At 39.8% G+C, this 14,804-nt stretch overlaps 1 protein-coding gene across 6 annotated transcripts in view; it reads left to right on the top strand.

The window, feature by feature from the left end:
• The window catches only part of relch (RAB11 binding and LisH domain, coiled-coil and HEAT repeat containing), a 29,612-nt gene extending 15,079 nt beyond the window's left edge, over positions 1 to 14,533 (top strand). For 4 of the 6 annotated variants that reach the window (XM_026364337.1, XM_026364334.1, XM_026364339.1 and 1 more), the window contains 19 exons: positions 250 to 362; positions 1,280 to 1,370; positions 2,133 to 2,204; positions 2,298 to 2,438; positions 2,534 to 2,698; positions 2,871 to 3,018; positions 3,165 to 3,321; positions 3,434 to 3,557; positions 4,088 to 4,136; positions 4,916 to 4,995; positions 5,572 to 5,678; positions 5,824 to 5,923; positions 7,505 to 7,587; positions 9,448 to 9,511; positions 9,609 to 9,747; positions 9,864 to 9,980; positions 11,516 to 11,604; positions 12,569 to 12,639; positions 13,220 to 14,533. In XM_026364337.1, the coding sequence (XP_026220122.1) occupies positions 250 to 362; positions 1,280 to 1,370; positions 2,133 to 2,204; positions 2,298 to 2,438; positions 2,534 to 2,698; positions 2,871 to 3,018; positions 3,165 to 3,321; positions 3,434 to 3,557; positions 4,088 to 4,136; positions 4,916 to 4,995; positions 5,572 to 5,678; positions 5,824 to 5,923; positions 7,505 to 7,587; positions 9,448 to 9,511; positions 9,609 to 9,747; positions 9,864 to 9,980; positions 11,516 to 11,604; positions 12,569 to 12,639; positions 13,220 to 13,340 (2,031 nt within the window). In that variant the 3' untranslated portion in view covers positions 13,341 to 14,533. Of the gene's footprint in view, positions 1 to 249; positions 363 to 1,279; positions 1,371 to 2,132; positions 2,205 to 2,297; positions 2,439 to 2,533; positions 2,699 to 2,870; positions 3,019 to 3,164; positions 3,322 to 3,433; positions 3,558 to 4,087; positions 4,137 to 4,915; positions 4,996 to 5,571; positions 5,679 to 5,823; positions 5,924 to 7,504; positions 7,588 to 8,345; positions 8,429 to 9,447; positions 9,512 to 9,608; positions 9,748 to 9,863; positions 9,981 to 11,515; positions 11,605 to 12,568; positions 12,640 to 13,219 lie in introns of all 6 variants that reach the window. The other 2 variants (XM_026364338.1, XM_026364335.1) reach the window with 1 other exon arrangement.
• Positions 14,534 to 14,804: the final 271 nt, after the last annotated feature.

Genomic DNA, 14,804 nt, shown 5'->3' with positions numbered 1-14,804 from the left:
ATCTTCACCAGTCTTGATCCCGCTCTTGGTGGCTTTATAGGTGACTCCCCTGTGTTCCTTTTTCTCTGTGGATTTCCCATTTTGTAGAAACACCCTATGCCTCTGCCATCCCATTCTCCCTAAACTTCCAGGCCTGCTTGACTGCTACAGCCAACCCCCTCTCTCTCTGTGTTGTAACTGTAAGCTCACTCTCTTTTTGCAAAGAACTGATACCATTTCTGTCTGTCTCTCTCTTCGTCTCATCTTTAGGAGTTGATTCCCCTCATCTTGTGCACTGCCTGTCTTCACCCAGAGCCTAAAGAGAGAGACCAGCTCCTCCACATCCTTTTTAATCTAATTAAGAGACCAGACGATGAGCAGAGGTGTGTGTTTGTGTGGATGTGTGGATAGAATAATATCCAGATATGTATACTCTACTCCAAAAGTATTAGAAAAGTGAGGCCAGTTCCTTTATTTTTGCTGTAGACTGAAAACATTTGGGTTTGACATCAAAATATGAATATGAGGCAAAAGATCCAATTTCTCTACTTTTTGGGCAAATTCCAGTCTGGCTTCCTATTCTTCTTTAGTGTTTTGCATCTTCTGGTATAGCCTCAGTGCTCTACCAGCTAGAGATTGTGATACCTTCACTCCAAAATGTTTCTGTTGCTAAGTGCTGTTGTCTTCCTTAGTCTACCCATTTGATGTCTGTTGCTTGGTTCACCAGTTGTCGTGTGTGTGTTTTTTCTTTTTTGGGACATTTTAAATGGTTGTACTGGACATGGCCAATGTTTGTGCAATGGCTCTGATTGTTTTTGCATCTTCTCTCAGCTTCACAATTGCTTGTTTTTCACCCATAGACAGCTTGTTTTCATGTTGGTTACACCTCTTAACTATAAATGCAGTCTGAACAGGCAAAACCCAAATCTGAAACTGAGTGTAGACATTCAGTTCTTTATTGTTTGAATAATCAATGTAAAAGGACACACCACAGAACAGACCTGTCAGTCACCTGTTCCAATACTTTTGCTCATTCATGGGTGAGTTCAATCAAAAGGTGCTATCTCTAAGTTGTGTACCGGATCCAGACGTAAATAAAAGCTGAAATGTTGATCTTTTGGCTCATATTCATCTTTTGATGTCAAACCCCAATGTTAAGTCTACAGCAAAGATAAAGGAACTGGTCTCACCTATACACTACATTTGGTGGGGAGTGTTTATGCTTTATACACCGAAGAAAGGTAAATGAACTACTGCTTTAGCAAAGTGTTCTCATGTTTGTGCATGTATGTTTTCGAAGGCAAATGATCTTGACGGGGTGTGTTGCATTCGCAAGGCACGTGGGTCCCACCCGTGTCGAAGCTGAACTACTTCCTCAATGCTGGGAACAGGTATGGTACCTAAAGTGCAGGTGGCCTTTGTTTTTTATTTCCTGTATCAACTACTTTCATTCACATAGTCAAAATTAAGTTAATGATTATTTTTTAATTAAGTCACATGTAGTCCATATAATAAACAATATTATATATATATATATATTTTTTGTATGAATGTATCAGAGAACATAAGGCTGCTTCATAACATAAGTGCTGGTTCTTTTTTCATTTCAGAAGTTTAGTAGTTTAGTGTTTCCAAAACTAAAATTAAATCAGAGTACAAGTTGAGTCTCTTTCTACAGTATTTTTTTTCTGTTGCACATGTACTCTATATAGATTGGATAATACAAAGGAAAGAATCTGTAAGACATCATCAAAGAAGAATAGTTATGTCCTGCTTTAAGTGAACCATTCAATGTTACAATTGCATTCAATACAATTACTACTACAATTTTGGAATTCACTGTCATCATATCCTTTGTGCCCCTGAATTAAATGTGATAGCAGTTATGTTTGGACAGGCACCTGTGTCACCTAATGCAACATATTTATGCTAAACAGAATCTTCTGCGCTGACACCGACAGCTGTCAGCAGATTGGAGGCTGAGAATCAGACTAGAAAGACAAATAGTGGTTTCCACAGGGTCAGCATGTTGATGATACTCAAGTTGTTTCCATTCCATGGTGGCTGCACCCCGTCTGCTTCTCTCCTCTTTTCAACTTCTGTTCCTCTGTTTCTTTCAACATTCTTTGCTCTTTTGTTCTCTTTTGCTGCAGATTAACCACAAATATCCAGAGAGAAGATTGTTGGTGGCTGAGTCCTGTGGAGCCTTGGCACCATACTTGCCTGTAAGAACATATTATGCATGTATAATTACATAGGGCGATATTTTTCAATCTAACATAGATGAAAGGGATGATCGTCTGTCTCTGTCCCTGCAGAAGGAGATTCGTAGCTCCCTGGTGTTGTCAATGTTGCAGCAGATGCTTGCTGAGGATAAGGCTGACATGGTCAGAGAAGCTGTGGTCAAGAGTCTGGGTATCATTATGGGTTACATAGATGACCCTGACAAGTACTCCCAGGTATGTGTGCCTGGGGGTTAACGTATTAACTTTTTTTTTTATTATTGCTACTGATAACTACAGCTCTTCTGTGTATGTATGTGTGTTCTCTGCAGGGTTTTGAGCTCATGCTGCTGTCTCTTGGGGACCCATCAGAGCGGGTGGTCAGTGCAGTTCACCAGGTCTTTATTCCTGCCTTTGCTGCCTGGACGACAGAGCTGGGCACCTTGCACACTGCACTCATTCCTTCTTTGTTAGCACGGATAGAGAAACTGCTTATGGCAAGTATCTCTGTCTTTAGTTTAAAAAAGTACTTTACTAGCACCAAATACAATAAGCATGCACATCTGGTAGTGTAAGGAACTATGTATGCAGGGAATTTCAGTACCTCACTTCTTTCATTATTTCTCTCTCCCTTTTCCTACTATACTGTACCTCCCCCTTTTTCTGTAGCAAGGAGAACACAGTTTGGATGAACACAAGTTACATGTGTTCCTGTCGGCCCTGCAGTCTCTCATCCCTCCTCTGTTTGCTGTGGTGCTGCAGAATGCACCGTTTACCAGCAGAGCCAACCTCCACAGAGACACACCTGCAATAGAAGGTAGAGCAACTGAACATATCCCAAATAAAAGAGATTTATTTTAGAACAAACAATTGAATTATTTCCAGATTTTGTACACGAGTACGAAATCTGTTTGTGTGTTTTTTGTTTGTTTACACAGAATATGTCTTATTCTGGTTCTGCAGTGACACGGTTCCCCAGGCCAGCTTCTCCCCTTCAGGATGTGGCTACCATCATAGGCAGCAGGGAGATGCTGAGTGCCCTTCTGCTGCTCTATGACCACCAGCTGGAGCACGAGGGAACCACTGGCTGGGACAGCCTGCTCTGGGTGGTCAATCAGCTGTGAGAAATACACACATACGCTTATATATTTAGATAAATAGAGACAAATTTGCAGAATCACAAAATCTAAGAAGAATAGGCACACTTACTGATTTTCTATTTCCGTGTGCAGCCTTCCTCAGCTCATAGAGATTGTGGGTCGCATCAATGTGACATCATCAACTTGCGTACATGAGTTTTCTCGCTTCTTCTGGAGGTTGTGCCGCACATTTGGAAAGATCTTCACTAACACTAAGGTAAATTAACACTGTGTATGAAAATTTTACATTTTCTCAATGACAACACACCATTGTGGTGTTAAAAAGTTTGTTTAAAATTAAAGCAGCTCAACTCAATCTGGTGTTTACATTAAAAACTTTAAAATACTACTACTAATTATTATAACAAGTCTCAATTTTTTGCCTTATAATTGTTCATGTAGATTTTTGGGTGTCTAAAGTGCAAAATATTGGGACTGTTTTGTTCTTGTAAATAGTTTAGTATCATAACATGTTTACTACTTTTTGGTAAAAATCTCACTAAAAAAACTTTACCATGTCACGAATATTGAATAAATTACATGTCTTGTTTCAGAGCTGTAATGAGTATAGAGAGGACAGGGCACTATGTACTGTATGTAAAAGGGATTCACTCTGAGTCTGTGGCTAGTATTTATAACCACTGTGTCGCTGGTTTTCCACCATTTTCATCAAAATCCCATGTGAAGTACTTAAGATATTACACCAGAGTAAATGTCATTGATGATTAAAAACTTTGATCTTTTCAGGTTAAACCACAGTTCCAGGAGATTCTCCGGCTGTCTGAAGAAAATGTTGGTAAGATCAGCTTTTACCTGCACATACACACACAGTTCACACAGATCCTCTGTGTGAACTTTTTTTTTATTTTTCTTTTCAGCTCTGTCAAAAGAGTGTTGGTAGGTGGAGTTCAGAGGCAGACACTGTTGATGTAAACAAGCTATTTAGAGTCAGCTATGGGTGTTCCCCTCTGTTTTTGTTCCGGACATGCTTCTGTAGTTATAAGAGGTGCTTGGTCTAATCTGGCTGCCAAGTGATTTAGCTTTGGTATTGTGGCCATTTATGAAATGTGTTTTGTGTTAAGGCCCAGTCTGTGTTTAGGTCATTGTGACCTTCATCACAGTTGTCCTTTTCACTACATTTTTGTAAAACCACATGTGTATAATTTATGCTATACACAAAATATTACACACACAGTAAGAGTATAAATGTAAAGCACAGTATGGTAGACTGAACTTCACCTCAACATATCCCATTATGATCAGTTGTATGTTGAGGGTTTTTTTTTCTCTTGAAAACAGACTAGCAATGAATATACTTTGTGTCCAACATAATTGTGTTTAATAGCACAGATAGAGCATACAGTTGTATCCAAGAAAAAGGCAGAGACGCTGATTTCTAGATCTAGAAACCATAATGCACTGCAGCCACAAGATTGAAACATTATGGGTTTCTACACAAAATGCTTAACAATGTCAGAAAATTTAATGGCTGTAATTGAATTTAGATTTTTGTTTTATTCTCTTTGGACTTAAGTTATTGTGTTTTTTTTGTTTTGTTTTCCTTTTTTCTGTCAGATGCTTCAACGGGGAACGGCATTCTCACCAAAGCCACAGTTCCCATCTATGCCACCGGAGTACTGACATGTTATAACCAGGTACTGTAACTTCACAGCAGTGATCAGCCAATAGTACATGTTGCTAACTTGGAAACACTTGAAGCTGATTTATCATATCTTATCATATCTGTCATAATAGTCATACAATGTGGTGCTTTTAGGTGTCTCACGAGAAAAATAACAATCTATGTCAATGACTCAATAAAATGAGTTCCTCTACATGCTGTTGTTAGCTCACTTGTTAAGTTTTTTTTAGTCTCTTTTTTTTTTTCATCTGTATTTAATGGTATGAATATTGTGACCCACATCACACTTTGGCTTATTGTTCTTTGTCACAAGGGAAAATCCACTCAAAAACACATCAAGCTACCACATGTTTTTTGTTTTGATTCATATAATGATGCGGCACATAGTGGAGTGCTGTTTTTTGTGGTTACTTCCAGCACAGCGTGTTTAAAACAGCCTAATTCAAGTCATGTTGAAAGTGTCACTCTCAACATGCATTGACTCTGTAAAAATTCCATATACCTGTATCTAAAATGCTAATGAATGTATGAATGAATGTATTTGTTGCCTGCATGGTGTAACTCACACTTTTCTCTCATTTCCCTAAAGGAAGAGGATCGCAAGTTGTTGGTGGGTTTCTTAGAGGATGTTATGACAACCTTATCACTGTCCCATGCACCTCTTGACAGTCTGAAGGCCTCCTTTGTAGAACTGGGGTAAGACATATATACACGTACACAAACAGATTTGAGAGATGAGTTTTTGACTTAATTTAACACGTTTGCAGCCTAACTAATCTGTTCAGAAATGTACTCCCATTACCACGGTATTGCCCATAATTTATGTTTTGCTCTCTTTTAGTGCCAACCCTGTGTACCATGAGTTGTTGCTGACTGTTCTGTGGTACGGAGTGGTCCATACGTCTGCACTGGTCCGGTGTACTGCAGCACGGATGTTTGAGGTACAACGCATCAAATGGTTATTGATAGAAAATATACTAAAATATGCCATTGTTGATACCCTTCTTTCTTTTTGTAATAATAGCATGATGTATAAATAAAAAAATATATTAGAATATAATAACTAGAATATAACATAGCTGCACAATTATGGATAAAATCATAGTCCAGATTAATTAGTTGTTTAATGGGAATGTTTGTAATCTTAACAAAAAAACACAAAAAAAACAACAATTTTTTTGTCCTATTAGACAAAATATAGTGTAATACTATCTAAGCTTATTACTATTATATGTATTCTTATCATTGTTCTTATTATCGTCATTGGATTAATGAATTAAATTGTCTTGTGCAGTTCTACACAATTGTGCAGCTCAACATTATAGATACTTTTCACATTTACCTACATTTACCTATTTATTGTATATTTATTGTGCCAGCTCTGCTTGCTATTGCTGCTGTTTAACATGCTTTTAGCAATATTTAGTTACTGAGTGTGAGTCTCTTGTATGATTCCAGCTGAATGGCTGGAGCCTTTACATTACACCTTTTAATGTGCACTTGTCTAAGAACTGAAGTCCTAAATATCTGCTGCATGTCAGGGAAATGGTAAAGTTGGCAATCTGACAGTATAGCCATAAGTTCTAGGCGTGCTCCTTTCCAGTGTTGTTGGAAAGTTCAAATGTAATTAAATGTTTTTTGTGAATATTGTTTTACTATTTTGAGTATTTCTGGTCTTTTTGGGAAATTTAAAACGAAGACTACCATCCCCCTGTTTTGTTTTGTTTTGTTTTGTTTTGTTTTGTTTTTCTTGCTAATTACTTCCACTGATTATATTTTAAAGCCATGTTCCCAACACAAAAGTCTGGAGCCATTGGAAACAGCCAGTTCTGTTCTTTGAGATCTGTGCACACTTTAAGGTCAAATGTTTAGATGGGGATCTAGGCATAGCAGTAGAACTGGGCCTGCATTAATTGGAAGTTGGGGGAGGAGGAGTGGTAGGCAGTATTCATGTCCCCCCCCACTCACCCCTACCCCATTTTGTGAAGTGCCCCTTCCCAACACACATCACTGTCACCATTCCATAGTGTGTAGCTGTTCACCATTGTCAAACATGTGGGTTGAAAGCTGGTTCTCTACCACATATCCCAGATCAGATTAGTTTACAGTCTGCTCTTATCAGTTGAATTTGTATGAGCTTCTGAGCTTCTGAATGTGTGGAGCCCACAGCTTTATGCTCACCGTACTGTAAAACTATTTGTGCAATTTAACTATGTTAGTTTTTGTCATTTGTTTTGCATACAGTGTGCATGTATGTGTGTTTGCGTGTGAGAATGTATGTGTGTACATACACTGGCTTGATACATGCAGTGTCGCTCCGTGCCTTGCAGCTATAGTTCTTGTCATTGTATATCACTTTCTTCCTATCTCTTTGTATTTGTTTTTCTTTCCCTTCCCTTTCTGTTTTGCGTTTTTTGTTTTTTTTTTCTTTCCTCTCTATCTATTGGCGGTGTTGCTCGCTCTTGTCCAAATGCCCCGCCCTCCTCTGTGACATCACGGCTGGCTCTGTCCAATCCGATCAGCTGCTGGTGAAGGGGGTTAATGAGACGCTGGTAGCTCAGAGAGTGGTGCCGGCTCTCATCACACTGTCCTCCGACCCGGAAATGTAAGTGGAACCTCAACAACAGCAACAATAAACTGCGCCGCGTCTCTCTCCCCCTTCTCTTTGCCATCTGAGAACCATCACACTGGACCAAGTCTGTGCCTTTTTTAGGAGCAAATTCAGCATGAGACAAACTCACTGTCATTGCTCAGTAATTAACATGATTTGATATTGATTCAATTGACTTTAGGTTCTGCTAGTAATTCCTTGAAATTGTTTTTGCCATTATGCAAGACAGATCTAGTTGTCATTGTCGTTTGGAGTTGCTCCTGTTTAGGATTAGTCTCGGCCATGTGGTGGTTCATCAGCATAACTAATGTTAGCACTTACACTCTGCATGTCAACACCATCATTCCGCAACACTAATCCACATCAGCTATGGTTGCCTCATCACTCTGCAACTCTAACCAGTTCTCAGCCAGATTTGTGCGTGCAGATTGCCCGTATGTGGCAATAGCACAATCCCAGCATGCTCATCTGTAACCCATCACCTCTTCCTCCCCACCTCCCTTCGTTGAAGCAGGGCCCCTCCTCCTGACCGACCTGTCAGCTAGTGGTTGGTTATTTTCACCCCTTCTATCTCATTTTTTTCCCTGTCAACTATCTTTTCTCTCTTTCTGTTTTCTATCATTCTTTCTATCTTTACCTCTTTCTTTTCCCACTGTTCTCCCTTCCTCTATTTTTCCCTCTCTACTCCCGTCTCTGTCTCCTCCAATCCTGCCTCTCCCTTTCTCTCATCCTGCTGTGTGGTGGGTTTGCAGTTGGTTCTCCGAGGCATGAGTGAAGCATTAGTAGATCGCCGGGCGGCTCCGGCCCTTATAACTCTGTGCAGTGGGCCTGAATTGTGAGTCAACTGACACAAAAAAAACCTTTCTGTTAACATTGTCATTTTGTGGGCTGCATCCTTACACTGTAGGCCTGTGTCCTGCTAGAAATCTCTCATTCAGAGCTTTAGCACCAAACCCTTCAGTACACTGGAATATATATTTAGCTGATGTGGCAGCTTCTTTAACCACCACAAAAAAAAAAAAAGTGAGTGGAAGAGGAAGTAAGAGCCTGGAGCCTGAAGACATTTTCTCTCTCTTCCTGTAGCCTGTCTTCAATATGCACTAATCTGGAACCACAGTGATTGGCTTAATATTTAAAGTTGGGTGAATATTTGAATCCCCTTTTGTTCAATCCTGTGGTGTACATTTGTGCTTATCCTTGCAGTTTAAACAGGGGACTGTCTTTGCCATCTTTTGACAGTCATTTAAAGAAATAGAAGAACACTCATTTGCAGCTGCCAGTCTACATCCTTTGTTCATGAATGTGGTTTAACACACTGACAATATCATTGGCAACACTGTTGGAATGCAGCCCATTTCATCTAATCATTTTCTGTATTGAAATTGAAAACTTGTGTTGAAATCACAGACGCAGCAGATATTTATATGCATGTTTTTAGGCCAAACCCAATATGTTATACGTATTAAGAACTACTTATTTGTGGTTATAATATGCTTAAGTGGTGCTACATGTACCCATGTAATAGAAAATACACTTAAACTGTGCGGTTTTGCCAGTATTTAGATCAGTTAATAGCATTATTTATGAAAAGCAACCCAATATAGCCCCAGGAAAGCTAATTAGTGTTTTCCTACTAATAAACCTTGGATGATCTGAGTTCTCTAACTGTGGAAAACCCAAACAATCTATTCAGTCAATTCAGTTGAAAAATATTTCTTATAGCTATTTGCAGTTAGCATTTGACTCATTCTAATATGTGGAATTCTAATTGAAAACATGGAGAAAACCTGAAAGTCTGCCACAGTGACTATGATGAATGGTAAAAACATTGTCTTGCTCTCCTGCTGATTTTAGCTCAGTGAGGATATCTACTATTCCTGCTTTTGGTACCATCATGGAAACTGTCACACAAAAAGAGGTAGGAATCAACTACACGTAAAAAGCTGCAAATGGCTAATGTGTGCACATCATCAGTTACATTACAAATAGTTGTACTGCGTTCTGTTCACATGTAGCTTCTGGAGCGTGTCAAAATGCAGCTAGCGTCGTTCCTAGAAGACCCTCAGTACCAAGATCAACACTCTTTGCACATGGAGATCATCAGGACGTTTGGAAGAGTCGGACCTAACGCAGAGCCACGATTTAGAGATGAGTGTACGTAAAAGCATGTAGTCATTGTTGAAGCATGTCCAAGTTTCTTTCTCTGACTTTACCTCTTGTGTGTTCTTTGTGCGCACTAACCTTTTGTCTGTTTCTTTTTTTCACTCTAGTTGTGCTGCCACACCTTCACAAACTGGCTCTGGCTAACAACAGCCAGGCAGTGGAGAGCAAGAGAAGTGACATTGCCACCCAGCTGTTTGAGGCCTACAGCGCCCTCTCCTGCTGCTGTATCCTGTGAATAATATCGTAGACTGTATTATCGTATAGTATTTTCATATACTGATGATTGTAGCAATTAGACACCCTTGAGGAACCAACGGTTAAAACGTGGAGTCCGCGTTTTCCAAGGGGTCGGCTCACTTACACTTTCATAACAACTGTATTGTATGTGTTTCCAAACGATTTACTAGAAGTAATTGTCTTGGTTGGCTTGAGTTCAGTGTTGGCTGTCGTAACAGTGAGTCAGTGGGGAAGGCTGCTACAAAACCCAGTCAAATGCTACGCTGCGCTGGTCAGATGTGTTCCTGAACGTGCCTGTGTGTATCTGCATTGCCTCTGTGCCCTTCTGTGTGTGTGTGTGTGTGTGTGTTGGCAGAGTTTGCCTGTCATTTGGCAGGAGGAGAAAGGGAAAATAAGCTCCATTTGCCTCCATTTTAGGGCTGGAGGTAATTACAGGGTTGGTTAAGTGAAGGAAAGGATGAGAAAGAGAGAAAGCATGAAAGGAGGAACACCAACTTCAATCCTTAGTAACAGTTCCCAGGAAAGGTCTCGCATTAGCGTTACCCCTGCCCTGTATGTCGTTCCTCTCTTCTGCCGTTATTTCTCCTGTTACTGTTTCTCTTTTCTCACGTGCTTTTTCCTCTCACGTCTCCATCTCTCCTCTGTCAACCCCACCCGACCCACATCCAATACACACCCAGATAGTGGACTAGCTGGTCTGAGGTTCATTCCTGTGGATCTTTGTCAGGCTGTGATTTCACAGTACTATAGTGTCCAGGAGGTATAGCCCTAACCTCAGATGTGTTACCTCCCACTGCACTTCTTTCTCTTGTAATCAGTGTGACAAGCTCTGAAATTGTACATTCTCATCTCTAAAAATATAGATTTGTTCACTCCGTGTCCTTTATGGCTACACTGGCTACGACAGGTGGCAGAACACATACAGCTCTGGATGAAGTAGTGTTGTGCTTAATACTTAAGTCGACGTTTTAGAATTGCAGCAATACAGATACAATACAAGGAAAATGTTTTAAAAAAATCTTTTTAATAAGCAGTTCAGAGTATTCTCAACTTATCTCCAACCATCTGGTCATTTCTGGAAGAACTATCCAAACAGTATTTGTAGTGGAGTGGCCTATATGTTTATACTTGCACTGTAAGAAAAACAAGAAAATCTAGAAAGATAAGGCATTACATGTCCATTCTGGGAATTATGGATAAGATGGGTATTACAATTTGCAGAAGCTTCTGTTTTAACTTAAGACATCTGGACTGCCATCAGCAGTTTAGCTTTGTTAACCTATACATTTAGCCATGTTCAGCGAAAACGCTGTAGATTGATTTTTACTGAGTGTTTACATGATTTTCATTCCCACATTTTTTCTAAATGTTAAAATAAGCACCCGCATTCACTTCCACCTGCATGGCAACCTGCACACATAAAACAATCCTCATTATATGGTCTTATTAGGGTGGATGAACTGGCATTTTACATTTTATGAACTCTGGTAGTTTTCACTTCACTCCTTAACTTCCCCTGCAGTCATTTCTGAGGAGGTGATGGTCAACCACTTCCTGCCTGGCCTCAGATGTCTCCGCACCGACATGGAGCAGCTCTCCCCCGAGCATGAGGTCAGACATACAAGACAATGCATGCACTCTCACGTGCACAGTGGGGATTTCATGCACATGTTTAAATACTGACACTGACACTTCAAATGTTCACAAATATGGTTCATCGTCTGCGTAGACATGCGTTAATTGCCCAGACGGCCTCTTTTAGTGCCAAGGAATCTCATGCACTAATGGTTCACAGACAGTCTGGTAGCCCTTTCTCAGACATACTCATATACACACCTCTAGTATATGTTGTCACATGATTCATTTCATGTGAGCATTTTCTCAAGGTGACTAACAATCAAGTGACATTCACTCAGTCTGCAAAGTCTACAGACCAGGTTCTTAGACTGGGTCTTTTTTTTCTTTCTTTCTTTCTTTTTCCGAACTGGAACATTCATTCAGAAAAATATAAATACTCAGTTCTTATTTTTTCATGCTGGGACATAAAGTTGCACACCTGTTTTTGGACCACTCCAGTAGTTAGAAGCCTGATGGCATTTACTTCTGTTTGCACAACACAGTCCATACCTAACATCTTTCAGCATTTATATTGTAAACCACTTTTGGGACAGTATTGCAACTCAGTCAGTGCGTTTACATGCACTCAAGAAACCTGGTTGCTGGAAATCAATGTATAAATGCAGCAAAGGTAAAATCTGATTTCTCCTCTGGACTGGGCTGAATTTGGATACATGGTCCACATATATTGGCTGTTTGGAGGCAGAAAAAACGCTTCCCGACTTCTTTTAAATCAGTGGAAGTACAATTAATGAATGGTAGTGTTTACATGGCAGCGTTCTCCAGGAGAAATCTACCTCCAGTAAGCAGGTTTCACTAATACCCCTATTACGGTAACCAGGTTTCCTGTTTACATGACACTTAAGAAATCAGCTTCCTCGAGAAAGCCGACTGTAACCTGGTTACTTGAGTGCATGTAAACACATTGACACATTGTGTATATCTCTGTCGTCCACAGGTGATCCTGAGCTCGATGATCAAGGAATGTGAAATCAAGGTGGAAAACAGAGCGATGGCAGATGCACAAGGGTGAGAACAATCACATGCTTGTAGCAAATACATATAGAATCTCTGTAGTTGCATTTTTACTGTACGCATCATGAAATTTTGCAGGCTTACCCTGCATGTTTTTGCATGTTTTGCATTTCTTCAGAATGATATATGAAATAGACTGGATTCCTGCCAAAACACAAGTTCCCTCGTAGAGCTACACACACTGCGTAGAGGATTTTGGCTTTATTTCATAAGACATGTGGCATTGTGGTGACAAATTGTTGAGTTGTTCTTACACACTGGAGCTTATCAAGACGCCATGTGATAATATTCATCAGCAGTGTTTAACATCCTCTGAAATGGACTGACTTCATGTTGATGTAGGCGTAAAGAGCAATGGGGCATAGAGTCTGAATCCGAACTAGCTCAAAAGAGGAACTTGCAGAGTCGTTAGACTGTAAAAATGAGGCGAGGCTGTATTGGCAAACAGCATTTCCCCTCTTGTTAACGGATTGTCTTTTTCTCTACGTTGTGCTTTTGCTTGTGGTTGTCTTACCATATGTGATTTATTAAAGAAACCTTGATTCAGTCATTACTCCCCTGTTTTTTCCAAAAGCTCCATGTCCATTGCCTCCAGTTTGGTGGGTGAAGATGCCAAGACCAAGTTCCTGAGCAAGATGGGTCAGCTCACCACTTCTGGCGCCATGTTGGCCAACGTCTTCCAGCGAAAGAAGTGATCATAACACTGGCACCACAATGAACTGACAAACCCCTGTTGTCCTTGGGAGCGTTTCATTTTACTGGGTAAAAACTGTGGTTCAGCTTAATGTAGGAGAAAGTCAAGTGTGTTAATTTAGTATCAAGAAGTGAAGGTTTGCTGACAGCTGTGTTGATTTAATATCTCTAATGCAGCAGCACTATCTGCTGTTTAAAGGCGAACGACGAGGTTCGGTTAGTTCTCAGTGAAAGCTTGGGTTTTCCTTCTGCTCATTTTTCCTCTCCCTTAGTTCTTAATCGTGACAAAGATCTTAAAGGACTAAGAAGTTGTTTTTATGAATCAGTGTTGTTAATATTGTCATTTCAGAAAAAGGGGAGAGAGAGGAAGAATCGAACAGTATTGAAATTCACCCAAAGTGATGACAAGGGACTTGAATTTGTCTGGACTTAAAAGCATCACTGAATTCAATGTCATTTTCAGTGTAGTTCTTCTCATTTCAGAAGAGCTTCTCTCATTTCTACGAAGCAAAACTCTGAGCGCGGCCTGTTGGATTTCACATAGAATTTTAAATGCCACTTGCATTTGTGAGTGAAATTACACAGAAAGGTTGAACCACAAAATGGCTCTCAGTCTGTTAAGAATGCCTTGTACAGTGTGTCTGTACGGCTCAGAAGCGCCGCCTACTTGAAGCTATAAAAAAGTTGTCTTGCCTTTATTTCTTCAAGGTCTGTCTGGTTTTTGTTTTGATAGCTTCTATTTTATAACTTATTTATGTCTTAATGAAGAAAAAATATATACTTTATTCCAACTTCCAAAGAAATTTGCACTTCACTTTATTATTTTGTTGGTTATATATATATATATATATATATATATATATATTTGTTTTAATTCCGACTCTATTATCACTACTGCTAATGGGTTTTTTTGTTTATCTGTTTTGGCAATGTGAAGTTAAACTGATCACAATTATTCCTTCTCTGTCCATTGCATCGTCTGTCTCTTTGTGTTGCAGTGTCTCTGATAATTGTACTTCTTTTCTAAAGTGGGTACCTGTTCTATTTTTTTTCTGTTGTCGCTCATTTTGGATATGCTCTGAGAGGAACAGTAAATAACTATCATACACTGAACTGGACATAATGGTACCTATGATGTATATTTGAAATTTGTGTCATGGTGTAATAAAAGATGGAGCTCCATTGTGTATTTAAATGCAGTTGTGGAGGTGTCAATCAATGCGTGGCTTTAGACGCTTTGTTGTATGTGATAAACAAGGAGCACCCCACGTTCCGACTGTGGCTCATGGTTCAAAGTTTTGACAGGTGTTGAAGGCAGTAAAAAGAAGCAAATTCGCAGGCAAACGCACAGGCTCCTGCTGTCACTATCTGTTACATTCAACCCTTTGAAGTGATAAACTGAACACGGCGCTTAGTACAACAAACCAAAGTCCAGTGTATGGGACATTCCCAACAGCTTACCCCAA

The sequence above is a fragment of the Anabas testudineus genome, chromosome 2 (genome assembly GCF_900324465.2).
Source record: "Anabas testudineus chromosome 2, fAnaTes1.2, whole genome shotgun sequence".
Taxonomy (NCBI): Eukaryota; Metazoa; Chordata; class Actinopteri; order Anabantiformes; family Anabantidae; genus Anabas; species Anabas testudineus.
Note: the sequence above shows the minus strand (reverse complement) of the source record. Positions and strands in the feature narration are given on the sequence as shown.